Consider the following 27894-nt stretch of genomic DNA (forward strand, 5'->3'; position numbering starts at 1 on the left):
TTGGAAAACTCAACTAATAACAAAGAAAATCATTCTAACACCAGATGAATACAATTAATCACCTCTCTTTTGGTATCTTATATCTTGTGATAAATCAATGGGCATATCCACCAATTGTTCTCTATTAAGAATTTTCTCAGTATTTCCACTATCTTTGAAATTTTGTTCATAAACAGCATAACCAAGTGAGCCTAATACTGCAACAATTGAAAGAGCACCAGCTTTTCTAAATATTTTCAACATTTTTTCTGATTCTTTACTATTTTCAGTTTGAAGATTCTTTAAATATTTTTTAGTTGTTGTCAATCTGGATATTGGTTGTTGTGTTTGTTGTTCCACGGAATATGAACGTAATGGTGAGATTTCTTTAGCCATGGCTCTTCTGAAAGCCGTGCTATGTTTAGATGAACCTAAAGCAGTCCTCAACATGATTTATAATGAATAGATAATAAGAATGGTTGATGGTGGTAATAAGAACTAAACAAAAAAAAAATTCCCACTAAAGAAGAAGAAATATTAATTATTCTATTTTCCTTATAAATATTTTGAAATTTTTCAGACTCCGCTTTTGTTTTATATATTCACATTTTTCTTTTTTTTTTTTCATGCGACACTCGATGATGATAGTGGTTGTAATTCCTTCTCATCCCTCGTCTCCTCCCCTCTTCTCGTCTTGTTTCGCACTATTTCTTCCCGCACGCTTATTCGCTTTTTTTTTCATTCTATTTTCTTACTGTCACTATCTATAAAATCTAAATTCTTTTTTCGGCTCCTATAAGTAATCCAATATTTGTTCTAGACTTATTGGCTGAAATTCTTGACTATTCTTAACTTTGCTAACCCACAAAACATCGTCATCTATAAACCCCGAAATGGAATGATTATCGTGATCAAATCGATAAATTGGTAGTCCGTTACTCGTATTGAACTTATCTTTGCTTGCTGTCATGACAATATTGTTGCTTAGACAAAAATCAGACACCACATCCTTGTATGACGTCATCAATTTATAGGAAGGTATACCATTAACATTAATCTGAGTTGTTGAACTAAATAAGTCATCAGCACTTGGGATAATACAACCATTTAATTTGGGAATGGAGTTTTGAATGTCGTTGTCAAAGTTTGATTCGATCACTTCTAACCCTTTGTTCAAATACCATTGTATAACGTTTGCAACAACGTGGCCATATTTATCTAATTTAGTTGCAAAAAAGTTGTACCAAGAACTATACCACGTTACCACTTTCTTTGGATCTCTCTCACTATATACTTGATTCATTGTTTGTAACCATTGATTGAATATTCTAAACTGAAGTAAGTTTAATAGGTCATCGGGTTCAACAAACTCAAGCAACAGAAATGCAATATTGAGTTTAGTATTGGTTTGCACTTCTATATATGTCAACTTTTCAAGCCACTGAGAAAATGAATGAATGAACGTATCATATATTGTTTGTTTCTTCCGTGGAATATGTTTTTCTATCAATGGTACCCAATTCTGCCTATAATTTTCAATTTGTCTTATCACTTGATTCAAATACTTGTCTGAAGTACAACTCCTCCAGAGTGAACCAGTCTCATTCAAGTCCATGAACTTCTTGTATTTATCAATACATTCTAGAAAGACATCTTCAAATGGACCCAAATCTTCTTCACAGAAAATCAACAAGTAATTCAACAAAAAATTGGCACCCGATGATGAATCATTTGGATTCCATTCTTGAATCCTCTCAGAAACAAATGGAATTATAGCATTCTTAGCAAACAAGTTAAACATCATATCTTGGTTTTCAAATACCGGCTGAGTTATCCACATAGAGAACACAGACTGCAATATATCATCAATATCCTCATGAGATTCAGTTGTTATTATATCTTGAATGTATTTATTGTATTTTTGATAAAGATAGCTATCCCATGAAAATCGACTTGACAGAAATTTTGATAGCTCTTCTTTTAGTATATTCAACTGTGGAATCACATGTTCACGTTGCTCGTCCAAACTACTCAATTGTACACTCATCAATTTGTCAATTCTTTCTTGATTCAAAGATAAAAATACCGATCTTGCATTGTCATAATTTGTACACTCTCTCAATAAAAACTCGGTTGTTTCCTCAACAGAAACATTTCCATTGTCGTATTTGTCAAGAATATTCTTTAATAGCTGTAATTGATTGAGTATTTCTGCATCTTGGTTTCTCTCAAGCTCCTGTAGCAGGTAGTCTATAACTTTTTCTCTGGCAACTATAGTACTGGCTTCTTCATATGACTTACTCAATACTGCTATTAAATTTTTACACTTTTCAATTAACAACTCATCCATTCCTGTTGAAAATTCTGTGTGGAAAGTTTTGACTTTCTCGGGAACCGTCACATCGAGTCTTTCGAGTTTCAAAATAATATCATATAATTCCTTGGCTAATATTCGACATCTGGTATCTTTCTCCTTCCCTTCATCTTCAAAATCAATATCCATTCTATCTTTATCTGACTCGTCATATTCATCTTTCTTTCTTTCACTGATCGCCCCTACACCCAATCCTTTAGGTCGTAGAGTTGTTTCAATTGGTTTCACAATCCCTTCTTGGTTTATACCCAACCCTTTTCCTTCTTCGTATCCCATTTTCATTAATAATTTTGCACCAATACCATATTTCTGAAGATTCTGAGACGATGGTTCATTAAATGACATAGATGATTGCATACTACCCCATTGTGGTTGTGGTCGTTTTTCTTCTTCCTCTTTAGGTTGTTGATGTGATGATATCGATTCTTCTTCGCTGTCTTCAAAGTCAGAATACTCATCATGAACAGCTGCCATCATCAGCATTGTTCCGGCCATAGATTTTGTCGTACTATCATCTTTTGACGAGTTTCCTTTAGTGAATGATAGACCTTCATTATAAAATGTGGGTGGCATTTAATTGTTTTTTGATCTTTGAGATGTTGGTTCTGCTGCAAGATTCTTTCTTTTTTTTTTTTGAACGTTTTTTTTTTTTATCACTATTATTTTTGTCGCTCTTTCCTTTTCTCCATGTTTATCATTCATCTACGACTCAATAATCGTAAAACAGACCTAGTACAAATTCATATATATAATCCTATTTTTATTAATATTAATTTCATGTGCGTATTTAACCAATCTATAAACAATCTCCTTATATATATATATATTAAATTTTGGTTCCTTTAATCATATCAATCAACTCCGTTTCCTCTTTCGATAACACCTCTTCTTCCACACTAAAATCTTGATCTTTTTGAATATTTTCTAATCCCTCAGTTATGATCTGTACCACCACTGGTAATTCGTGTTCTCCAGGAAGCTTGAACTCTGCTGGAATAAATTGTCCGTACTTTGCCATCCATCTCCTTCTTCTTTCAGCTTCCTCTAGTTGAATTCCATAAACATCCTCATACAAGAATTCCGTTAATCTCTTTAGAAACTTTCTTGGATAGGTATACTGTTCGTGGTGTAGTTCTATCAAATATTTTGTTTTGTAAACATTAATAAACTGGACGTAATGAGAAGTCAATTCTTGCAAAGTCTCTGAGTATACCTCGCACGGTGATTTATCATCATCAGTTGAATCAATTGAACAAGTATTTAGTTTCTCTTCAATCTCGGCTATAAGTATGAGATATTTGGGGTACAGGTTCACCTTAAATTCTCTAAACATTTCCATCGCCCTATTTATAAGCTGTGATACCGAGTCTATGTTTGATCTATTGATAGTTATAAACTTTTTCGACCTTTCTTCATTCTGAAGTATAATATCATAAACTGTTGTCAATTCTTTGAACACTTCTGGCAACTCATAGGCGTCACTTTGTAAGACTTCCAAGTTTATCGCATCACTTTTACTTCCGGAAGAAACCAATACCACAGCCTTCATACATTGGTCAAAATGGTTTGTTTGCATTTGCAATATGGAAACCAATTCATCTTCAAGGGACTCGTTTTCTCGTAGAATTGTTGCCACCAAAGAACTTGATTCGATTGACTTACCTTTGCTTTGCGTTCTCAATTCCACTTTTAAGGGCGTCAACGAGTCGTAGACCTTTCTAATTTCTTTATCTATTGACACCATTGAATTATATTGATTACTTATCTTTTCCATAACCTCAGTGTCTACAACTTTCCGTATCTTGTTGCAATTTGATTTGTAAATTTCGATATTTTGTTTGAGCATTTCCATAGAATCAAGGGAAGTAAAATCTAATAGGGATTTATTGGAAGATCCATCCTGAACAATGAAAGGAGGAACTTTAATTTTCTTCAACTTCTGTAGAATGTGTTGTAATTGGTCAAATGATGGTTCTAAAGTGTCATTTATTTCCGTAAAAACATTGTTAATCTTCTGTTTCACATATTCTCTAATATGATCTATTTGTTTATTTATTAATCCATGTTGCCTAATATATGAATTGTATAGAAATTCAGTTGCCTCCAATTTTCCCGGTAGTCTAACCGTCAACTCCTCGATTGTAGAATGTAACAGGGATTGGGCATTTGTACATAGTTTCTGGGTTTTTTCCAAAGTAGTTTGAGCATCTTGTGACCATTTTACAACCTCCTCCTTGGTTATAACTGGTAGATTACGATCATTAGTCATGTAAACAACTGTGGCAAATAGGATCTAATTGATAAGGAAAGAAAAAGAAGTGTCAAGATACAAAAAAGAAAAAATAGAGCATTAACAATAGTGGTGGGGAAAAAATAATTGATAGTAAGTTCACTTTATCAAGAATTGGTATTGGCGCGAACAAAACGTAAATCGACACCACACATCATTGAGTAAACTAAGAAAAAAAAAATGCGAAGAAGAAAAACAAAAAAAAAATGTCGGTTGAAAAATCCAGCAAACACAAGTTAATCATATTTTTTTAACATAGGATATCATCATGAGTTCATCACAAGGTGCACCTCTTAGAGCATTGCGTAGAGCAACTACAAAAGGAGATCCAATAATATTACTTAAAGATGGTGTGAAGACAGATTCCATTGTTGAAGCCACTGAAGTTCAATTTGGAAAAGACAAAACAAAATTCGATTTAAATATGATTACAAACTTCTACAGTGATGATAACTTTGAACATCCTGAAAATTTAAGATCGGTGGTATTCTGTTATTTACTGAAGAAGAGCAATCTTCTTGAATATAGAGAAGAATCTGAAAATCTAGGTATCCCTTTATTCAAATTCTTGGTTAGAACAGATTTGCTTACCTGGTTAAATGGAGATGCTGATACTTGTCAATTTGTGAAAGATGAAAAAGTCTCCGATAAAGATGCATCAACCAAAACCGGAGATACTAAATCTAGCGAGTCTAGTAAAAAACATAAATTAGAAGATGATCAATTAGAAAGAATAAGCAAATTTGAAAAGGAATCGATAGACCATAATGCCGCCTTAAGAGGGTCAAAAAACATAGATTTTGGGTACTTAATTTCTGATGCGAAGAAACTTATTCTGGACTTGAAAAGATCCAAATCAAATCCAGCTTCGGCTTCTCGAGGCAGTAGCAGAGACGCACCAAAAAAGCAACCAATTATTCTTGTTTCTCCTGCAACAACTGCTCTATTATCATTGTCCAACATTAAAGAATTCCTTGAAGAAGGAAGATTTGCAGCACCAAATCCAAGCAATAGACCAGATAGTGGCTTGGTAATGATCAATCATCCATCCGATAAGTTGATTTCAAGCGGTCAAAAGATTATGGTTGTTGATAATATTGAAAACTTTACCAAGTTGGAATATTGGGAAAGAGTTATTGCTATTTTCACCACTGGTCAGACTTGGCAATTCAGTAGATATATTCACCCTGAACCTGAGAACTTGTTTCAAAAATACCGTGGGTTCTATTTTGGTTACCAAGGTGAACAGGCTCCTTCTCAGATTAAGGATTGGAACGTAACTGAAATAAGAGTGGATAGAGATAAAAGATTTAAGGATAAAGTTGCTGTTAAAGATTTCTGGACCGAAATAGATAAAATCCTTATCAATAAAGGTTACGGTAAACTGTATTAGAAGATTTAATCGGAACTTCAACAAAAAAGAAAAAATGAATAAACGTGTACATTATCGATATTTACAAGGAAATTGATTTTTTATAACTTAATCTATTTGTAAGTCTTTTCTAATTGAACAAACAAGTCATAAATTTCTTCGGATGTCATGTTTTTGACTTTTCTATCGTCTCTAGTTCTAACAGCAAATGTTCCATTAGTAATTTCTTTATCACCAATCAAAATAATATATGAGTAGCCCTTTTGTATAGCTTCTTTGGTTCTTGCTCCAATTGTTTCACCTCTTTTATCTATGTCAACATAGAAGTTGTAACTTGTAAGTGGTGCAATTGATTCATCTGAATTTAACAAGTCACCACCAAGCTTTTGTTGTAAAGATTCAGCAGCTTGTACGTGACTTTCATTGATTGGAATAATAATGGCTTGTCTCGGATTAATCCAGAATGGCCATTTCCCTTGGTAATGATCCAATAATATAGCAAAAAATCTCTCCAATGACCCATAAACTGCTCTATGTACAAGAATGGGTTGATGATCACGATTACCATCTTCACCAACATATTTTAATTCAAATCTATTAGGTAATTGGAAATCAAGTTGAATAGTACCAACTTGGTGTTTTTTACCAAATGCATCTTTCAATAATACATCGATTTTTGGTCCATAAAAGGCACCATCCCCTTCTCTAATCAGCCATTGTCCTTCACCGGCAGTTGAGTTCAAAACATTCTTTAATTGATCTTCTGCTTTGTTCCATGTCTCAATATCTCCGATGTATTTTTCTTCTGGTCTGGTGGATAAATAAAACTCAATATCATCGATACCAAAGACTTTGTAAGTGTCCTTGATTAAAGTTAATGTGTTTTTAATTTCTTGGTCGATCTGGGACATTGAACAAAATATATGACCATCATCTTGATGAAATCTTCTTACTCTAGTCAACCCTGACAACGCACCAGATGCTTCATTTCTATGTAAGGAACTAAAATCTGAATATCTAATTGGTAACTCCTGGTACGAACGATCAAACTTGGCAAAAATCATACAATGACTTGGGCAATTCATTGGTTTTAATCCATATTCATGTTCTTCTATGTTATCGGTATGCTCCTCTTTGGACAAATCGTTACCCACAACTTTAAACATGTCATCTTTGTAATTATCCCAATGTCCTGATTTCTTCCACAATTTTGTTTTAAAAATTAACGGTGTTATAACTTCTTGGAATCCATATTTGGTTTGCTGGTTCTTCATAAATTGAATTAACTTGTTCAAGATTCTGGTTCCATGTGGAAGAAAGAAAATCGATCCTGGTGACACGGGGTCTGTGGTATACAATAACTGCTTGGTTGATATGGCATGATTAGATTGCGTTGAAGATTCCACTTCTTTCGCCTTTGTAGATAAAAATCTAATGATATTTTGATTAAATAGTTTAACACCCCTCCTCTGTACAATCATTTCTCTGTTGTGTTAGCAGTCGTTGGAGTTGTGTCTGATAATGCTCTCTTAGATGTTTTGAAAAATTTTCTGTGTCGCCAAATATTGGAGATCGAGACAAAAGAGAGTGCGAGCGATCCACAAAATTACTCCTAGGAGAACCGGGTACTTCTTTTAGAATTAGTCTATTTAAAACTTGATTAGAGTGTCAATCAATATATCACCTGCTTTTCGGAAATCCTCTAATTCCGTATAAATTTGTGCTGAAAATCTGGCGTACAATTTACCGTTATGGACAACCAATGGAATGTAAACATTTCTCTTGACCAATTCCTTCATTACAGGTTCTTCGATTTTCTTCCAAATATGTATATCTCCAAAAGGAACCTCTACGTTAATCATAGTAGAAATTTGTTCTTTATCAGAAAGATAGCTTGTTTCCCACATTTCAGCCAACATTTTTCCGACTTCGACAGCCAATTTGTGACAGTATTGATAAATTGCCTGTTCACCTTTACATTCACAATTTCTAAACTTAAATGCCTCTGGGATTGTTGCTATAGGAATATGGTTTCTGGTAGTCCAAAAGGAAAATTTATCGATTAGTGTGTTATCTCCATTCATCTCATTAGAATATTTATATACTGGAAATGGTTGAATGTTAGCATGATGGATATGATTAACATACATCATACAACAGGGACGTGGAACAAAATACCATTTATGCAACAACGAAATGAAAAAATCCGGTTGCAAAATGGACAAATCGGGATTAATGGTCCCAATACAATGAGAACCATCAATCAAGGATAAAACATTGAACTCTTTACATAATTTGGTTAGCTCGATGTAGGGTAAAGTCATTGCTGGCATAGAAGATATAGCATCAAATAAGCATAACTTTGGCTGATATTTGAGGAACACATCTCTAAATTTATCAACTATTTCCTCTTGTAAAATGGGATACTGTAAATCTATTTCAACTAACTTTATCCCAAATACTTCCTTCATGTATTGCATTGTTTCTTTACATGGACCAAAACATGTATTATGAAAAACAAAAACGTCCCCTGGTTTGAAAACAAGACCCCGCAAAATTGTGTTCAATGCTGTGGTGGCATTATCTAAGATTGCCAAATCATGATAATCACAATTTAGTACTGTCCCAATGCATTTCAATGATTTAATATAAATCTGTTCTTTTTCCATTCTAAAGAATTTGTCAGGAAACTGATTCACGGATTGGAACTTCTCCATGTAAGATTCTGCAACAGGTGTTGGAACTCCCCCTGAAGATCCATGATTAACTGGAATTAGATCGTGGGATAAAGTTGTAAAATAGGTTTCCCGAAACTTCTTTCCAAATGGAATGTCAGTCATTGATTTTAGCTTGTAGTGTAGTTCGTTCTGGTGTTTAATTTAGAGGAGAAATAAGATCGCCTATGATTCACCGAACAGGAAAACAAATTACAGCGCAAAAATAAACCTTATCTTGAAGTTAGAGTTCCACAAAAGTAGACAATTTGTTTATTCACAAATATTCCTATACCTTTAGAAAAGTCCTTTTTGTTCGGGAACTATAGTTTTAACTTTACCTGTTCTAAGAAAACTTTCTATATTATCTACAACCCATTCTTCCATTCCTCGGGTACATTCAATTGTATGGGTTCCAATGTGAGGTGTGGAAACAACGTTCGGTAATTCATACAATTCAGGACTTACTTGTGGCTCGTGTTCAAATACATCAGCCCCGAATGCACCAATCTTACCAGACTTGATCATTTCTGGGAGCACAGCTTCATCTATAATGGCTCCTCTGGCAATATTCACCAACACAACACCGTCCTTCATCTTTCCAATGGAATCCCTGTTAATCATATGTCTGGTGTTGGCATTCAATGGGATACCAATCACAATCACATCTGCAGTCCTGTACAACTCATCTAAACTGACATATTCGGCATTACCTTCTAACTCAGGTGATAATCTGTTTCTGTTGTAGTAGATGATCTTGTCAAATCCAAATGGTGTCAATCTGTCTCTAATGGCTCTGCCAATACCTCCCATTCCCAAGATCGCAAGCACTTTACCTTGTGGCGAGTGTGCCATCTCGATTACAGTCTTACCTTCAGCCGCAGCCTTGGGCCATTTCCCTTGAATCAATGCCTTGTGACCCTGTATAAAACTTCTCATAGCTGCCAATACTAAAAACACTGCTGCATCTGCAGTTGGTCCGACGACTGGTTCCGTGACATTGGAAACTTGAACACCTAATTTAGTGAATGGTTCAATTTGAACTTGGTCGTACCCTGCTCCACAATGACCAATACATTTTAAACTAATCGGTGCATACTTTGCGACCTCAGCATCCATTCGACCTGTTGTTGGGAAAGAATAATAGTCACGCGCTATACAAATGATATCATTGTATTTCGTTTGCAAATCTCGGATAAATTCTTCACGACTTTTCGATTCACAATCGATAATTTCAGCAATTTCTTTGAGTTCATCCCATCTTCTTCTAGATAATTCAAATGGAGAAAGAAGTAAGACTTTCGGTTTTTTATCGTTTGTCATCGGTGTGTTGTACGAAACTGGTTTTTGTAGATCTGAATTGTCGGGGGTTATTAGATATTTAAATCGATATCTTCCTCAGAAAAAAAAAAAACAAACTTGAAAGCTTGGAACCCCCAAATAAAATGCAGATCGAGTCATAGACGCCCGGTACAGGGCCATGGTGTGATTGAAACCATTGGTTTTTTCGATTCCAGTTCCCTCCGAACGGCAATTTTTTCTTCTTCGTTTTTTCGCGCTTAATCTTAATCCGGAAAATTGGTCTTATCAATACAAACGTTCCTGATTATCTAATTCTAAATTTAACTACAAAATCTATAACTTGGCCCTTCTGTACTTCTCATTTGACACTTCTTTCAATGTTTCAATTAAAACATCACTGGCATACTCATAGTCACTCAAGTCATTATATATCTGACACGAGAATCTGGCAAATAATTTCCCGTTATGGGAAATACATGGAGTGTAAGCTTTCTTTTCAAACATCTTATTATAAACAAGATTATCAATTTTCAACCAGTCATTGACCACTTCTGGGAAATCGGCTGTTGGAACTTCAACTGTTACCATTGTACTGGTTTGATCCAAAAAGTATGTGCCCCATTTCTTGGACACCATATCGCCAACTTTTCTAGCTAAACCGTGACAGTAATCGTGAATAACCTTCTCTCCACCGCATATTTCGGACCTGAACTTGGCAGCATCTGGAATTACCTGAATAGAAGCATAATTCTTGGTGCCTGTAAACCAGAACCTATCAATGAATCTATTTTTCTCGTCCTCTTCAGAGAGTTCAACACTGTCGTCAAGATAGGAATGACTAATTGGCATAGTATGGATATGCTTATGGTGCTTTGGATCAACATATAATGTTGCACATCCAAATGGAACATAAAACCATTTATGCAAGTTGCTAACAAAAAAGTCTGGTTGTAATTCTGACAAGTTGAATGGAATGCATCCAATACCATGAGCGCCATCAACCAAAGATAAAACATTATGCTTTTTGCACAACTTGACTAATTCTTCAAAAGGAAATACAACTCCTGGCATGGAAGTTATAGCATCAAACATACACAACTTTGGCTTCTCAATAATGAATATCTTCTTAAATTTGGCCACGATTTCTTCTTGAGTCATTGGGTAGTTTACTTCAACAACAATCATTTCAATATCATATCTGTTTCTCAAAAACTTTACTGTGTTACCACAAGCTCCATAGACAGTACTTTGAATAACAATCTTATCTCCTTTACTTAATGGGATACTTCTCAAAACAGTATTAACACCAGAGGTGGCATTTTCAACGAATGCAAAGTTGTGGTAGTCAGCTTGAAGAATGTTTGCAACTGTTTTCAATGAATTGATATAGATATCCTTAGTGGTATACTTCATGAATTTATCTGTATACCCAGCATTTTCGGTGATATATTGGAGATATTTTTCATGGATTGGAGTTGGTGTCAAACCATATGATCCGTGGTTAACTGGATATACACCATCTTCAATATTTGTAAAGTATTTGTTTCTAAACTCTTTACCAAATGGAACAACTGGACCTGGCATTTAATGGCTTTGTTTTTTTTTTTTAATTGACTATTGACTATTGATTGAAACTAGTTAAAAAAAAATGAAAAAAAAAAATCCACGAAACTAAGCGAATCAATAGGGAAAAAATAAAAATCTATATGCGGGGACCTAACTTTTCACCCACTATTATAGCACTATGCGGCATCAAACTAATTTGATAAGACTCATAATAGAAACGTTCCAAGTGTATATGACTCAGTTTTTTGTTTATTAGTGAATTCGTATATCCACAATTTATATTAAACAGGAAACTAGTCTTAATTTAACGGGAATAAACAAGATAAGAAATGTGACTCATTTGTATGGAGATCTTTTGTCGGAATTGTTATCTTTAGACATTAAGTTACCAATTCGACTTTTTTTTCGTTTAGAGTAGAATTGGGAATGTGTTTCCTCACTCTTCTCATTTCATACTCTGGAATAAATACAAACAATTGTGATATAGTGTTAGGATTGCAGAACGAGGTCCAGTATTGTTGGTTTGACTGTTTGTGTGGTTTATACCACTAGCAACTAGTGGTTTGCTTTATAAAATTACGGAGCAATATTAGTGTTACATTCTCCGTTCTCTTTTGTGTGTGGTCGTGATTGCTGTAGAATTTGCAGTTTGAACCCGCAATAAAAGACAGAAAAAAAAAATTGTTGTATAGGGAACGATGACTACCCTGTTCTAAAGACCGTTTCTTTACCAATATATCATTCCCAGCTATGTACTCAAAGGGTTTACAACTACTAACAAGGCAATTGAATCAAAGAACTTTGCTGAATCCTTCTTTATTTCAAAAGTCAATTATTCGACCTTGGGGTATTCATTCACTACGGTTTATTTCACGATCCCCGATATTGTTCAATAATCATCAACGACCTGGCAATTACAAACACAATAATTCCATCAATGATAACAAGAATGGATATGAACCTCTCCCCACAAAGGAACAACTATTGGCTAAAGCAAATAACTTTTTTTCGAGATTGAGAATTCAATTGAAATGGTTGCTTAAGAAATCAAACAGACCGTTTAATACCGACGACTATTCAGCATTCTTCTCCTGGATAGTAGTTGGTAATGTATTTATGTTTTTTGTTGCCACCACTACGTTTGTATCAGTCATTATCTTTTTGGCCAATACGGTGTTTGCCCAAGAGTTTGTTGCTAGAAAGCTAGGAGAATTCATTACGAGAAATTCCAATTTGACAGTTACTTTTGAAAGCGCAATTGTTCCGGGTTGGGCAGATGGTAAAATCAGTTTCAGAAAGTGTTTTGTAAGTAGAAGACCCAAGAAAGTTGAGAAATTCATCAAGGGCTCACAACAGCAAGCCTATGAAGAAAGTTTACAGAATGAACCTGTGCCTGAAGATGAAGAAGATATTTTTGAGGATGATGGAAATTATACCCAGTTTGATTTGACAATTGAAGAGGTCAATATTTCTTTATCGTTTAACAAATGGGTTAATGGAACTGGGATGATTGAAAATATGGAGATTAAAGGAATGAGAGGAGTTGTTGATAGAACACATGTTCATTGGGATCCAGATGATGACGCTACAAACTATAAGAACGTTTATCATCCAGGAGATTTTGAGTTTGAATCATTTAGAATGGAGGATGTGTTGTTTACATTGATGCAACCAAATGGATTCAGGGTGTTTGATGTTGCTATTTATAACTGTGAGTTGTCCAAGTTAAGAAAACACTGGTTATTTTATGATTTTATAAATGCAAATGTCATGAGTGGTGCATATGATAATTCCTTGTTTACTATACACAAAAAGCAAAGGTTGAATGACTTTGATGGGGACTCTTCACCAAATTCTAGAAGTGATATCCAAAAATGGAAACGTGTTACCAGAATGAGAGTAGATTCATTAAACATTGATCATTTAAATACAGGGTTAGACGGTCCGTTTGGATGGATAACAAGTGGAAGAGTTGATATGATTGGAGATGTGATGGTTCCTCAGGAGGACGATGAAATCAGTGTATCAGAGATTGTAACCATGATTGGAGATGCTATTAAAAAGGAAGCAACAAGATATAAGAACCCTGAAGTTCAAGAGAAACACCCAGACTTGCGTACCAGATTAACGACAGATGATTATCTTGATATACTGAAATATTTCGTGTTGGATTTGACCTTGAGATTGAGCAATGTACGTGCTACTGTTCCATTTAAAGCTCCAGAATTGTCGTACATTAATTACGCGCTTATCAGACCAATTGTTGCTTATATAAATTCCAAGAATACATTAATTGAAATTCACAACAGAGTCGTTAAAAATTTACAAGATTTCAGTGGTTCGTGGACCGTTTATGACTCATTACTTATGGATGACATATCAGAAGAAGTTTATGATAACTTTGCCGATTACGTAGCTGATGAAGAAGCAAGATTGATCAGAATGAAACGAGTTGGTTTCTGGTCACTTCAATTGTTGGTTCAATTGATTTTGTTTGGAGTTGGAGCAGTGGCATAAGATTTCTATCCAAGAAAGAAATAGTAAGACTTGAATACTCGTGTATATAGAAAGTGGTATATTTACTGAATCGAATTAACGCTACATTTTTAATATCAACACTAATAGTGCTATATAACATGACAAGCTGAGGATTGTTAAAAAGACCACAAAATCACCACTCGTCGTAAACATCTCAATGTCTTTATCTGGATTATAATACCTATCTACTCGAGCTGCCTTGAATACACCAAGAAAGTATAGCAAACATCCATATATAGTATATATTGTTCCAATAGGTAAAAACTCTTTGGAAAACAACTTAATTATTAGTATGGAAAAGGCGAAACATCCTACTGCCGTTCGAGTATATGCACCTTCGTAAGTTCTTTGGTGTGCTCTAATATCTTGTTTTAAATTAGTGGCAAATAAGTCCAATCTCGATGGAGCTCTAGACCTTATAACTGGACGATCTTCTGACATGTTATATGTATTTCCAATCAATGGATATCATATATCGATTCAAATGGACAAAAAGAGGAGGGAGTGAACGTGCGAGAAATCAATTTTCTTAATTTTAGAATCCACAATTATCATGAGCAAGAAACAGAAGAAAAAAGTTGGTTGAAACAAAAAAAAAAAAAAAATATAATGAAACATCATTTTAAACCACGGTTTATATTCAACTTATATTACTAATCAATCAATATATCTAATAATGGCTCCACCAAAAAGATTCTGGGCTAGATTGAAATTATCGCCAAAATTTTTAGGTACTTTGCCTGAGTTTCCTACATACATGTCTAAATCGCGTCTAAAGCGATTGGCCCAAGAAGAAAGGCGATCAGCAAGTGCATCATTGAATGGTCTGCAGAGGTCATCACCGGCTCCAGAAGGTGGTAATGGAAACGGTAGTAATTATAACAATAACAATGGAGGTGGTAATAATAATGGTGGATCAACTATAAGTAATTATAAAGTGAATATGGGTTTGAAAGAGGGATCTACGTCAGGTCTAACGATGAATAGTATAACAAGTGGACAATATGCTTTGGATAAGTCAGGTAAACCATGTAAACGATGGGTAAAGAAACCAAGACAATTCAAATCATTTACAGGGTTTAAAGTAACATATGTTGCATTTGAACCTAAGGATGCAGTGGACAAACAAGAAACTAAACAAGAAGATGTGGAAATTAAAGAAGAACTGGTTCTGAATATAAGTACTGAAGCTGCTAATACTCCAGTTGTTACTCCAGCACCAACACCAGATATTCCTTTGCTCAAAACGGAATCTTGATGTTTGAATATAATGTGTATATGATTTTAGAAATAATGAATACTAGCGTTTTGGTTCTTGAATATACACATTAGTTAGTATATCAACTAGTGTTACAAATAACTATTGATGGATATGTGTATTTGTTAAACAATTAACAGCTTCTAGTATGTTTACAATACAGTAACTAACATGGGTTGTAGATCTTTGGATTACCAGGTTGACTCCGACAACGAAGTCAAGAACAAAAATGTAATGACTCTACCAACAATGACACGTTGTGTTCGTCATTTTATGCCTCTTTGAGTTATAAGCGACAGTCAACATGTAGGCCAATTAATCTGCGTACTATCTTTGTTTGGCATCGGGAACAAGTCCCCGCAGTTTTGAGATCACAAAACATCTCGGTTTGTCCACAACAAATTTTTCGGGATAATTATTCTTTCTGTTTTCCATTTAATTAATTAAAAAAAAAAAAGAGAGAAGAAAAAGAAGAAATGATAAGGACCATCTATATAAATTCGACCAATTCCTGTTGTGGAATAATAATTCGTCTGTCTATAAACCACCTACGCACTATGACAACCAATCCAAAACCAAAAGTTTTAAGAACTTCTCCATTTGCCTTATCGGAAACTAGATGGAATAAACTCCGTGAGATTGCTGATGTTATCGATTGTGAATCGAAGAATCGTGAAGAATTTATTAGTGATTTACAAACCAAATACAATGATATAACTAGTATTGCACGTGATTTTGACTCAATTGAAATTACAGGTCGATTGGATGCTGAAATTGCTAAATACGCACCAAGTAGTTTGAAAAGTATCAGTCATTGTGGCGCAGGTTATGATCAAATTGATGTTGAACCATTCACTAAATTAGGTATTCAAGTTTCCAATGTCACTGATCCTGTAGCTGGTCCTACTGCTGACACTGCTGTATTTTTATTATTGGCAGCTATGAGAAGTTTTATACAGGGTCACAAGGCGTTGATTCAAGGGAAATGGCCCAAGGCCGCGGCTGAAGGTAAGACTGTAATCGAGATGGCACACTCGCCACAAGGTAAAGTGCTTGCGATCTTGGGAATGGGAGGTATTGGCAGAGCCATTAGAGACAGATTGACACCATTTGGGTTTGACAAGATCATCTACTACAACAGAAACAGATTATCACCTGAGTTAGAAGGTAATGCCGAATATGTCAGTTTAGATGAGTTGTACAGGACTGCAGATGTGATTGTGATTGGTATCCCATTGAATGCCAACACCAGACATATGATTAACAGGGATTCCATTGGGAAGATGAAGGACGGTGTTGTGTTGGTGAATATTGCCAGAGGAGCCATTATAGATGAAGCTGTGCTCCCAGAAATGATCAAGTCTGGTAAGATTGGGGCATTTGGGTCTGATGTATTTGAACACGAGCCACAAGTAAGTCCTGAATTGTATGAATTACCTAATGTTGTTTCCTTACCTCATTTGGGAACACATTCTATTGAAGCTTCTAGAAGCATGGAAGAGTGGGTAGTGGAAAATGTTGAAAGTTACATCAAAACCGGTAAAGTTAAAACTATAGTTCCAGAACAAAAAGATGTCTTTTAGAAAAAAGAATTCAATTTAGATGTATAGTTATGACATGAAATTTGTAGATCTAAAAAAATAAAACAATACTGAAGAAAATTCTGATTAACTTTGTATATGTTTGGATTGCTTTCATATTATGTGTGTGATAATGCACAGCCAGCGTACCTGAACTTTTTTTTTATGGTGCTTTAGGTTGCGCGTTGCACCAGCGATTGCAAATCTAGACTTTTGCAAAAGTTGCATTGGTTGTGTTTTTTTTTTATATAGTTTCATCAGTTGCTGTGAGCCTTGAAATGTGCTTGATTTCCCAAATAAAAACAGGTTAGCATCCCTGAAATCTCAATAGACTGTCTAATTTTAGCAAAAGTAAACACCAGCATGAGAAATTCAGAAGATAAAAAGGAAATGATTATAACAGTAGGTCACTCTGTACATATGTTGATCTTATTGTTTCCAATAATCTCTAAAAAAAAATGAACCTACACACAGAAACAGACAACTGTAAAAGATGACGAAATTGTTAGATTAATTAATATACAAAGTTATAAAAAAAAAAAAAAGAAAGAAGAAACGGATGCTCTAAAATAAAATATAGCAATTAGCAATTCGGAAAATCCAACCACCCTATTGTTACGTTTCATTTTTTCCACATCCTATTCTTTCAAAAGGAGAAAGAAAAAAAAAAGCAATAATAGTTCCTTTTTGAAAAATAAAAAAAAAAATCTCTATAAACCGACGAATAAACTTTTTTTATTGTTGTTGTTGTTGTTGTTGTTAACTTAATTTTAATTGAAACCACATTGGTTAGGGAATTGTCTATCATCAAGTGGTTGTGGGAAGATACCATTGTCGGTCAATTTTTGGAAATCCCAATCAATGGCGTTTTCAGTCTTCCAACTCCAAAAGATCCAACCACCAGTGAATTCAAATGCATCCAATTGAGCTTCAATGTATCTTCTAACATTGGTTTTGTGTTCATCAGTCCAAGAGGAGAATTGTAAGTATGGTTCACAAGAGCCGTAGTATGGAGAACCATCATAAGCACCTTCCCAACGAGCACCTCTGTTAACACCATTCAACCAGTAAGCACAATCAGTCAAAGCAGCTGACCATTCACCGGTAACAGTCCAGTGGTATTCATTCTTGGCAGACCAACCCCAGTTACAAGCAACGGAAATGTGTTGATCAATGTCACGAGATAATTCACCAGCAGAGAAAACTTGGTAATGGTGGTGGTCAAGAACAACGTTCCATTGACCTCCAGCAACAGTTAAAAAGTTATCCCAGTATCCAGAAACTTGGAAAGCATCGTGGATAATAAGTGGAGTAACTGAACCTTCGGTGTTTCTCAAAGATGAGTAACCATCCATGTAGAACTTTTTAAGAGCATCCATGTCCAAGGATGGACCCAATGGTTCATTAACCAATTCAATACCAACAACAACATCATCGTAATCACTAGTACCGTATTTTTGGAAAATTTCAGCCAAGACATTCAAAGTAACTTGAGTATTGTCACCGTTTTGGAATTCCAAACTGTCTCTTAATCCAGAGTTGTCAAAACCATTTTGGGAGCCTGGAGCACCGTGCAAATCAATCCAGACCTTGATGTTGTGGTTTCTGGCCCATTCTAAAGCTTCATCCAAGAAAGCAACTTGACCTTGAACATAAGGATCGTTATCTAATAATTGGAAAGCCCAGTAACCAATTGGAATACGAACAAGGTTTAAACCCAAGTTGCTCATTTGTTGAAAATCCCATTCGGTAATCCATTTTGCCCAGTGGTCTTCTAAAATCTTGGATGCTGTTTCTTTACCCAAAGTTTGGGTCCAGTGGTATTCATCAACTGGAACACCAGATTCATCATTTCCATTCTTGAATGGTTCAAAAAGAGATGGGTTCATGTATGGTTCCAAGACGAACCAACCACCCAAGTTGACACCTCTGACGATATCATTTTCATAATCCCAGGCAACGTTACCACCTCTCTTGAATTTAACACCGTTAGATTTAGATGGGTTGGAAATAGCCACAGCATTAATTAACTGAACAAGCAATAAAATCACTGAAGATGATAATAAAGATAATTGCATGATTATTCAAAAATTGTAAGACAAAAAAATTCTTGTTGTTGTAGTACTTTAAAAGCAATAATAAAACGTGGATGCAAAATCAAGGAATAAAGAAAAAAAAAAAGTAGCAGGAAAATCTCGATTGATTGTTAAGAAAAATATGCTAGATTTCTGGATTCCAATAAAATGTTTTTGTATATATATATACCTTTATAACAAACTTGTTTAGGAAATATATTTCTTGTAATAAGTCAATTACAATGAATGTGTGTGTGTATATGTAGATGTTGAAAAAGTGAGTGTACGATTTCTGCAAAAATCTGTGTGTACACGTTAAAAAAATAGATGGATGGGTTGGTAGGTTGTAGGATAAGTTGTTTTAAAAACCAAACAAAACACCAAAAGAGAACGACAAATCTAATTGAAATAAAGGGAAAAACAAGAATTAATTAAAACCCAAATTGAAGATCTTCCTTCTTTCTTTTTTTATTTTTTGGGCAAGAGGAAAGAGATATCAGTTTATATTTATATTAGTTGGAATTTTAATTGGAAAGCTGAAAGGAAAAAGTGAAATTGTTTTTATCGGGTTTTCTTTCTGCGCGCCTTTCACATACATATTTCAAGAGCGAGTGTGTAAGATTTTGTGTAGGAAATCAAATTGGGTTGTGCTAAAATATAAACAATGCAGGTGGAAGAAGCAGAAGAAGAACAATAATACTAATACAAAACTAACAATATGAGGATGTGATATGGTTATTTGACTGTGTTGGTGCAAACTATGTTTTATTGGTTAGTTGTGGGCTGGCTCGCAATACCACAAAACAAAACAAACAACACCAAAACAAAATACTGGCCCGCTCGCTCGCTCTCTCCCCCCTCCCTTTTGTGTTGGAGACGAAGAAAAAAAAAAATTTAAACATTGTCTCCCATGCTTCTAATTTAATCTGTTGTGCGTTTTATTAATTGGGCTTTTTCTTGGTTTTAGTGGTTAATCCGTGAACCGGGCCCATTTGTGTTAAACTCATGATAGTTCCAGCCTGTCGTTGTAGCTGTAGAACACAAATAGGAGACGTCGAATATCCGTTAAATTGTACGATGTCAGTTTTAGTCTGTGTGAAATGAAGATTTAGAACAAGAAAAAGAAAGGATAAGCACCACGTAACCACCACCATCGCGTCCACAAGCTTATTAAGATGAAACGCTCTGGTTGAGTGTAATTTAATATACTTTGGCTTTATTCTTGTAGTATCGTTTAACTAAAAATATATATTACGTAATAGTAACAGAGTTTATTTTAAGAAACATAAAAACCTTCGCTCGAATAGTAGTTAACCACCATTACTTAATGTGTGTACGATAAGAGATGGCTTTTTTATTGATTTATTTACCTCTATTCATTTTGTGTAGTGGTGCCTCCTTTCACACATAGTAAGAAAAAAAAAAAGAAAAAGAACGAAAGAAACAACTGTGAAGAAAATATTATTTCTTTTATCTTTTGAAAGGGATGAAAGCCATCTCAAGTCTAATGTACAAACTAAATTATTTCTACATCATTAAGTTGTGATACATACCTTTTACATTACCAGTTCCTGTACATAACCGTATCAATGAAGAATTTCACTGAAATCCAATGTGAAACTTCTTAAATATGTTTATCTTCTCCGTGTGTGAGTGGGACTCTATATCCACAGAAATGAAAACTACTGTGGGTGTAACTTTCCGATACCGTGTTTTATCCTGGTTCTATTGACTATTTGCAAGAGTATCACTGAGGATTCTTCCGATAGTTTCAAAACAGATTCCTTATGGCGTACCTCACTACCCATCGAAGTTAATTCAAATCTGAAACAACACATTATACGGACTCGCATTAGTTTTCAGGTCGTATCACATGGGGGGACGAAGGAAAACAAAAAAAAATTTGATTACCTATTGCACTACCACGTTTTGATCTACTTGTATTTATAGTCATCAGGAAAGACTAAGAGATAACTACCAAAAAGGTTGCTGTAGCAAATGATGGCTTAGTATATCAATGAGTTCACGCCATTTCCCCGTGGTACAATTCTACCTTTTTTTTTCTTGTTCTTGTTATAAATTAAAGGGGATGAATGAGAAAAATAACTTTATTTAAAACGTGGATAACAGACAAGAATGATTTGCTTTTTTTTCTTCTTCTTCTTCTTCTTCTTCTTCTTCTTCTTCTTCTTCTTCTTCTATTGCCAATTTCTTTCAGGGTGAGTTCAACAGGATAGAAAAATCCACTTGCTGCCATGTTTCATGGTAGTATCAATTGGTGAATAGATGAGGCAATTATTTGCACTAAAAGTAAATTTCATTTTGCAAGTTCTAAACAGTGATCTCCTACTCTTGATTTGTTCTGCTGGAAATCGCCACATTAAAGAAAAACAAACAAACAAAAAAAAGCGGACTAAGTCAAACAATCAAGACAGATATAAATAATAATTCAAATAATGGAAAATACTAATATAATATTATATTATCACTAGGAAGGTCTTGTTGGGCAATTCGATTTCGTGTCCTCTACTGTGTTTGCTGGATACCTTTACTTGTGTTTAGTTCTATAATGTTTCGTAACGATATCTAAGAATTTGTTGCAAATGGAAGGTACAAGAAAATTACATGAAATTCTACGACCAGTTACTATGAGGCTCGTAGGCTGCATTTCCGCGGTCGACCATGGTGGTAAGTCGCGCCCAGAATTTGTTATAACTGAAGTATTTTTTTATCTTTTTTGTTTTTTCCTCATTTCTATTGTGACGTAATGGGCGAAAAAAAATCATAAACAAGAATGAACGAGCAAACAAAGATTATATTTGCATTTTGTGTTATTTTTGAGAGGGAAACTGAATCCAACTCACAATCCAGTTACAAGATGCAGTGCAAATGGAGATATCGATAAAACTGTGGGTAATTTTATGCCAAACCTGGGGTGCTCACTTCTTGTCCAACTTCGTTTTATCTACATACACCATGTAATTGTAAAAAGTAACACTATCAATAACCAAGACCCTGGAATTAGGGTTGAAAATTCAAACGGAAAATGTAAAAGATTGATTTTTTTTTATTGAACTGAAATTCTTGCAAAATCAACATATCATCTTGATACAATACTCGTTTGTTTGATTAACGCAGGGATATAATTAAAGAATGAATGACCAGTTCTCCTTGTTGTTATGCCAATCGGAAGGCAAAGGGGTGAATCCGTTTTCAAATTGATTCATTCATGTTAGTCTCTTTTGAAGATGCAAAAAAATTTACTTCAAAAGTTCATTCAAAATTTATCCAAAAATAAAATAAAAATTCCGGCCTTAATTTATAAGAATCAATTATTGCTACAAAATCCAAATCTTTAAATTTGAATCATTTTGGTTGCGTTATTACTCAATTTTTGCAGTCAAAGTTTCCATTGCCGCTTAAATTCCATATTAGGCAATAATTACGCAATTTTGAATGAACCTGGTTATCTGAAGAAACTTGTCCATCCTCTATCATAATTGTTATCTGACTAGTTCCCCGCAAAACCAGAGATTATCTATACTTGTGCCGTATACTACCAAAGAGTTTGATGGTTTTCTACATTGGATGAGGGGGCAGTTGGTTTCAAGAAAGCGCATTCTGTCTCCACACAAGACCTTTTCTATCTTCCCGGTTTAACACAATTTAGTTGTTACAGCTTTTGTCTTGATATTGCAATGGTTGCAAATTATAGATCAATGGTGAAATCATTTTTAATTCATGGTTAGCAAATAGTTTTCATTAACCATCTCAGGGACTCATGAAAGAGTACATTTGGTAAACTCAGAAGGAGAGAAAATTTCTTTTTGTTGTCTGATCGTGTGCATTGATGCTCATTCCAAGCTCAGCGTTAAGATATTCTTTTTTTTTTTTTTTTTTTTTTTCGTTTTTAATTAATATTTTGTTTTACTGATAAGACATTGTTCCTTTGTAAAGTTCCGACTGTTTATTCATTTTATTTTTACTTCGGCTTTATCTTTAACCCACCGAAAACAACTGGATACTAGCGGTAAGCCACTCCCAAACTCATATAAAGACAGTGAACAATTCCCTTCTATTTTATCATCTTTGAATTACACGGAATGCTCACAGTATCAAGCTAGCAGCTAATAATCACATAACCATTTAGATATCATAAGTATACTGCTTTACACACTTCAATATTGAGATTCATTAACACAGTATCATTTACAGTGACTTTATTACCGACACTGACTTTTACTTTTATCAAATAATAATACTAAAAAAAAAACTAAAATCGATTCAATGCCAGATCACGACATCACGTTATCACCTGTCCAAACTAACGTTGGAATCAATGACTGCGAGAACGAGGAGTTCATTCCAGGTACACTTAATATTTATGCTGCTGAAGTTGATCCTGAGTCTAATAGCGCTAAAAACCAATCATCTAGAACTCCTACTGTCAAAACAAAAGGAAAGATTATTCTTTTCCCCCAACCATCAAATTCTTGCAATGATCCGTTGAATTGGAGTTCACTCCGAAAATTTAAAAATTTTATAATCATTATCTTAATCACCGGGTTTACTGCTGCAACTTCAAATGACGCCGGTGCAGTACAAGATCAATTGAATGAAAGATATGGTATCTCATACGATGCAATGAACAATTCTGCTGGTGTTCTTTTCTTGGGTATTGGCTTTGGAACTTTTTTCTTGACACCATTGTCATCGTTATATGGTAGAAAGATTACTTATTTCATCTGTATTTTCCTTGGTCTAATTGGATCAGTTTGGTTTGCATTAGTTAGAAGCACATCGTCAGCCATTTGGTCTCAATTGTTTGTTGGGATAAGCGAGAGCTGTGCTGAAGCACAAGTGCAGTTATCTTTATCAGAATTATATTTTGCCCATAACCTAGGAAGTGTTTTAACGTACTATATTCTTGCCACATCTATTGGTACATACCTTGGACCACTTTTAGCATCCATCATCACAGAAAATGTTGGATTCAGATGGGTTGGATGGATAGCAGTGTTCATTAGTGCAGGTGTATTGGTTGCCATTGTACTTCTTTTGGATGAAACTATGTTTGATAGAAACAAATTTATGAAACACAATTTAAACGGTGTTTCTCCAATTGGGTCTCCAAATGTGTCGGCAAAGGAAAAAGTGGGTGAAAAACGAGCACCTTCTCCTGATATTGTTATAAGCCATGAACTTGACGACTCAGAAGCCGATAGCACCTTTGATGAAGGAATAAATGATCCACCTATTTCGTATTGGAAAAGAACAGCCATGATCACCCTTGCTTCAAACTTAAAAGGTACAGGATTGAAACAATACTTTACCCGATTGAGATTATTATTAAAAGTGTTTCTCTACCCACCAGTGATTTATTCTGGTCTCTGTTGGGGTATTCAAAATGCATTGTTGACATTTTATCTCACAGTTGAAGATGATCAATATTATGATCCTCCTTACAACTACGGTGATATTGCTGTTGGTATTATGAATGTCCCGTGTTTGATTGGTGCGGTTATTGGGTGTTTCTTTGCTGGTACATTATCTGATCATTTTACTATCTATATGGCCAAAAGAAACAACGGTATCCAAGAAGCAGAATACAGGTTGTGGTTCTTGTTTCCACCAGCGATTATTTCTCCTATTGGCTTAATATTATTTGCCGTTGGTACAGATAAAGTATGGAGTTGGGTTCCTACATACATTGGTCTTGCTTTCATTGGATTTGGATTTGGATGTTCTGGTGATGTTTCCATGTCTTACTTGATGGATGCATATCCTGATTTAGTTATAGAAATGATGACAGGTGTTGCATTGATTAACAATATTATGGGATGTATTTTTACATTTTGTTGTTCACCTTGGTTGGATGCCCTTGGCAATATCAAAACATTCATTATTCTAGCTGTTCTTGAATTTGTAATTATGGCATCAGCTGGATTTTTCATTATATACGGGAAAAGAATTAGAATATGGACTAAAGATTGGTACTTAGAATTTTGTGATGCTAGAGATAGTATATAGTTACAACAATAAAATACACGAATGATTGTCTATGATCCCGCTGTTTTTGGTGATAATAACAATTTGCAGCATTTGATATTTCTAGGGTTATAACCCTGGATGCGACAATTTGCACGTGTTATAAATTATGTTAGCTAACAAATATATTTTTTTTTTTTCTGTTCCTCATTTTTGTTACTACTACTCTACACGCGCATACGAGTGATCTAACAAAAGTGAATTGGCAAAAAAAAAATTCACTTCCCGCAGAGAGAGGGAAAGAAGCTTCTTTTACGATATTCAACTAACTAAGAATAGTCTGCTTTGCTTAATTTGATTATCTCTAGTATATTACCATAACATTATAATGTCTACTGAATCTGCTTTATCCTACGCCGCTTTGATCTTGGCTGACTCCGATATTGAAATCACTTCTGAAAAATTATTGGCTTTAACTACCAAAGCTAACGTTGAAGTTGAAGGTATCTGGGCTGACTTGTTCGCTAAAGCTTTAGAAGGTAAAGACTTGAAAGAATTCTTCTTCAACTTCTCCGCTGCTCCAGCTGCCGCTGCTGGTGCTGCTGGTGCTTCTGCTGGTGCCGCTGCTGGTGAAGAAGCTGCTGAAGAAGAAAAAGAAGAAGAAGCTAAAGAAGAATCCGATGATGATATGGGTTTCGGTTTGTTCGATTAAACGTGTTAAATCAAGAGAATTTTTTAATAACTTCTTTTGGATGTTACTTGTATTATTATTTTGGATATAAAGTTTATGCTAAAATCAGTATTCTTCACAGAATCCATTTGACATAAATATTTGGGATTAATATTAGTATAGGCATAGTCGAATGTACAACAAAAACTAATTTATCATAGTTTGATAAACTGTAGAGAACTACAATGGAGAAATATAATTGTGGTTATACACATATAACCCTATACAAGTGGTTCGATGAGCTTCATTTTTTTGCATCCATGGTTGATGATGGCCATAGAATGATCAGTATATTGCATACTTCCAATTGCTAGGTATCTAACTATTCATCGAGTTATAATTGACATAGTCAGTACTATGCACTGTTCAATTAAGATACCTCTAAAGTACATATACAGAAAAGGATAGAAAAAAAGAAATGGTTTAATTTTCGTTTACCCTTTATATTAATAATATATATAATTAAAAAGAAAGGATTTCTTCAAAATATTATACAACTCTCCTAGACATCGTTTACTACTCTCAACTTCTCTTTCAATGCAAAGTGTTTGCTTATTTCTTAGCTTTTTCAGCTTCAGCTTCAGCCTTTTCTCTAGCTCTCTTTTCTCTGATACCTTTGTATTTCTTGTCGTTTCTAGCCAATCTCAAGGTTCTGTAAGCAGTTTGTTCTGGAACTTCAACGGCTCTCAAACCAGATTCTGGAGCTGGTTGTTCAACTGGGAAAGTAGCAGAAACACCAACTTGTTCGTAAGAAGCAACTTCAGAAGCCTTGGTCTTTTTGTCAAAGATAACCAATTTAGATTTGTATTCTTGTAATCTGGCAACGTTGGCATCAAAAGTTTCTTGGGATCTGTTTTGTCTTCTGTGGTCAACGGAGATACCAATGGTTCTAGCGTATTTTGGAGTCAAACCAACAGCTTTGATTTCAGCCAAGGTGAAACCTCTACCAGCTCTGACTTTTCTGTTGTATCTAACAGTTGGAGCTCTGACAACTGGTCTTAAAGAATCGATTGGTCTTGGGGCAATCTTAGCAGCCTTTCTTAATCTGGCTTGTCTTCTTGAAGCTTTTTTACCAGCTTGGTCAAAGTGAACTCTGACTCTTTCTTGCCAGTGCTTTCTGAAGTGGTTGTTCAATAATGGTAAGTTCTTTGCAATAGCCATTGTTGTTGTCTGGTGGTTAAACTTAAAGGTATACTAAGTCTTCAAAAAAATTTCTAATTGTAAGAAAATTTTTCAAAACGGTGCGAGAGAGAGTGATTGTGTGTGAGAGTGCAACAGAGAAACCGATACTGCGAAACCCAGGATTGGGTGTGAGCGTGAGTGAGTGAGTGAGACTGTGCGTGTGTGCAAAGATGAGAAATCAGCCTGTATGATGGGAGTGTGTCCCCTGGCACAAAAGTTTTTGCCTTGTTAAGCGCGACTATATTCTGTAATTAACTATGAGGTCCCCATAGTTAACATCAAAGTTGTGTGAAAAAATCACAGTGTGTACTGTATATAAGCTAGGTCTGTAGCCCTAACCTTGTACAGGATTTAGCTCTTAACTATGAGACAAAGTGCGAACACTTTTTTTTATCGCTTTGCACATCTTTTTTCTCGCTGCTCAGTTGGATTCCAGGATCTCTCTGCACTCGCACACGCCTACCACTCGTCTCTTACGCACTCTTTAACAAAAGTTTTTTTTTTTTCAAGACAGTTAAGTAAAATTTTTGAAAATCTGATACCTTCTCACTACAAAGTCAAGCATCAACACAATGTCCACCCAATCTGTTCAAGTATGTACTAGATATTCAGGAAATAGAGATTGAGATATGGAATAAACAAGTAGTTCAAACCATGAAAGGAATATAATTTTGTCTTGTGGGTGTCATATTCAAATTGGTGGAAGTATACTCATTTTTATCGAAAGGAAATATGAACGAATAATTGACAATTTGTAATTTGAATTTTTATCATGGGAATTTAAATCATAATAGAAAATAACCATAGGATATTCTCAGGTATATCAGATTCATGGTGTATCTAATTAGAAGCTAGTTGATGAATAATCCATAATCTCGAATCTTTGTTTTGGAAATATGCCATTGAAAGCACTTGAAATACTAACATTTTATTTTTTTTAGACTTT

The 27894-nt window shown here is 34.8% G+C and overlaps 16 protein-coding genes across 16 annotated transcripts; 6 read left to right on the forward strand and 10 right to left on the reverse strand. All coding sequences in view use genetic code 12, as the record gives it.

Annotated features, from left to right (window-relative positions):
- Positions 1-54: 54 nt before the first annotated feature.
- Positions 55-429, reverse strand: CTRG_04322 (uncharacterized protein; the record flags this gene model as incomplete). The annotated part of the gene is made up of 1 exon (XM_002549979.1): positions 55-429. One exon carries the CDS (start codon positions 427-429, stop codon positions 55-57), a length of 375 nt encoding a protein of 124 aa, XP_002550025.1.
- Positions 430-772: 343 nt separating this feature from the next.
- CTRG_04323 (mRNA splicing protein) lies at positions 773-2926 on the reverse strand (the record flags this gene model as incomplete). The annotated part of the gene is made up of 1 exon (XM_002549980.1): positions 773-2926. One exon carries the CDS (start codon positions 2924-2926, stop codon positions 773-775), a length of 2154 nt encoding a protein of 717 aa, XP_002550026.1.
- Positions 2927-3179: 253 nt separating this feature from the next.
- Positions 3180-4622, reverse strand: CTRG_04324 (protein kinase regulatory subunit; the record flags this gene model as incomplete). The annotated part of the gene is made up of 1 exon (XM_002549981.1): positions 3180-4622. One exon carries the CDS (start codon positions 4620-4622, stop codon positions 3180-3182), a length of 1443 nt encoding a protein of 480 aa, XP_002550027.1.
- A 289-nt stretch (positions 4623-4911) lies between these two features.
- Positions 4912-6036, forward strand: CDC73 (Cdc73p; the record flags this gene model as incomplete). The annotated part of the gene is made up of 1 exon (XM_002549982.1): positions 4912-6036. The coding sequence occupies one exon, from the start codon at positions 4912-4914 to the stop codon at positions 6034-6036; it is 1125 nt and encodes a 374-aa protein (XP_002550028.1).
- Positions 6037-6128: 92 nt separating this feature from the next.
- Positions 6129-7496, reverse strand: MST1 (threonine--tRNA ligase; the record flags this gene model as incomplete). Its single annotated transcript, XM_002549983.1, has 1 exon — positions 6129-7496. One exon carries the CDS (start codon positions 7494-7496, stop codon positions 6129-6131), a length of 1368 nt encoding a protein of 455 aa, XP_002550029.1.
- A 168-nt stretch (positions 7497-7664) lies between these two features.
- Positions 7665-8855, reverse strand: CTRG_04327 (uncharacterized protein; the record flags this gene model as incomplete). The annotated part of the gene is made up of 1 exon (XM_002549984.1): positions 7665-8855. The coding sequence occupies one exon, from the start codon at positions 8853-8855 to the stop codon at positions 7665-7667; it is 1191 nt and encodes a 396-aa protein (XP_002550030.1).
- Positions 8856-9026: 171 nt separating this feature from the next.
- On the reverse strand, positions 9027-10052 carry CTRG_04328 (D-mandelate dehydrogenase-like dehydrogenase; the record flags this gene model as incomplete). Its single annotated transcript, XM_002549985.1, has 1 exon — positions 9027-10052. One exon carries the CDS (start codon positions 10050-10052, stop codon positions 9027-9029), a length of 1026 nt encoding a protein of 341 aa, XP_002550031.1.
- A 312-nt stretch (positions 10053-10364) lies between these two features.
- Positions 10365-11615, reverse strand: CTRG_04329 (uncharacterized protein; the record flags this gene model as incomplete). Its single annotated transcript, XM_002549986.1, has 1 exon — positions 10365-11615. One exon carries the CDS (start codon positions 11613-11615, stop codon positions 10365-10367), a length of 1251 nt encoding a protein of 416 aa, XP_002550032.1.
- Positions 11616-12347: 732 nt separating this feature from the next.
- On the forward strand, positions 12348-14114 carry CTRG_04330 (uncharacterized protein; the record flags this gene model as incomplete). The annotated part of the gene is made up of 1 exon (XM_002549987.1): positions 12348-14114. The coding sequence occupies one exon, from the start codon at positions 12348-12350 to the stop codon at positions 14112-14114; it is 1767 nt and encodes a 588-aa protein (XP_002550033.1).
- An 81-nt stretch (positions 14115-14195) lies between these two features.
- CTRG_04331 (uncharacterized protein) lies at positions 14196-14576 on the reverse strand (the record flags this gene model as incomplete). Its single annotated transcript, XM_002549988.1, has 1 exon — positions 14196-14576. One exon carries the CDS (start codon positions 14574-14576, stop codon positions 14196-14198), a length of 381 nt encoding a protein of 126 aa, XP_002550034.1.
- Positions 14577-14811: 235 nt separating this feature from the next.
- On the forward strand, positions 14812-15393 carry CTRG_04332 (uncharacterized protein; the record flags this gene model as incomplete). The annotated part of the gene is made up of 1 exon (XM_002549989.1): positions 14812-15393. One exon carries the CDS (start codon positions 14812-14814, stop codon positions 15391-15393), a length of 582 nt encoding a protein of 193 aa, XP_002550035.1.
- Positions 15394-15869: 476 nt separating this feature from the next.
- CTRG_04333 (D-mandelate dehydrogenase-like dehydrogenase) lies at positions 15870-16976 on the forward strand (the record flags this gene model as incomplete). The annotated part of the gene is made up of 1 exon (XM_002549990.1): positions 15870-16976. The coding sequence occupies one exon, from the start codon at positions 15870-15872 to the stop codon at positions 16974-16976; it is 1107 nt and encodes a 368-aa protein (XP_002550036.1).
- Positions 16977-17743: 767 nt separating this feature from the next.
- XOG1 (glucan 1,3-beta-glucosidase) lies at positions 17744-19051 on the reverse strand (the record flags this gene model as incomplete). The annotated part of the gene is made up of 1 exon (XM_002549991.1): positions 17744-19051. One exon carries the CDS (start codon positions 19049-19051, stop codon positions 17744-17746), a length of 1308 nt encoding a protein of 435 aa, XP_002550037.1.
- Positions 19052-23335: 4284 nt separating this feature from the next.
- HOL1 (Hol1p) lies at positions 23336-25078 on the forward strand (the record flags this gene model as incomplete). The annotated part of the gene is made up of 1 exon (XM_002549992.1): positions 23336-25078. One exon carries the CDS (start codon positions 23336-23338, stop codon positions 25076-25078), a length of 1743 nt encoding a protein of 580 aa, XP_002550038.1.
- Positions 25079-25424: 346 nt separating this feature from the next.
- On the forward strand, positions 25425-25748 carry RPP1A (ribosomal protein P1; the record flags this gene model as incomplete). The annotated part of the gene is made up of 1 exon (XM_002549993.1): positions 25425-25748. One exon carries the CDS (start codon positions 25425-25427, stop codon positions 25746-25748), a length of 324 nt encoding a protein of 107 aa, XP_002550039.1.
- A 570-nt stretch (positions 25749-26318) lies between these two features.
- On the reverse strand, positions 26319-26927 carry RPL13 (60S ribosomal protein eL13; the record flags this gene model as incomplete). The annotated part of the gene is made up of 1 exon (XM_002549994.1): positions 26319-26927. One exon carries the CDS (start codon positions 26925-26927, stop codon positions 26319-26321), a length of 609 nt encoding a protein of 202 aa, XP_002550040.1.
- Between the last annotated feature and the right edge of the window lie 967 nt (positions 26928-27894).

Source organism: Candida tropicalis, assembly GCF_000006335.3.
Source record: "Candida tropicalis MYA-3404 genomic scaffold supercont3.6, whole genome shotgun sequence".
NCBI classification, from domain to species: domain Eukaryota; kingdom Fungi; phylum Ascomycota; class Pichiomycetes; order Serinales; family Debaryomycetaceae; genus Candida; species Candida tropicalis.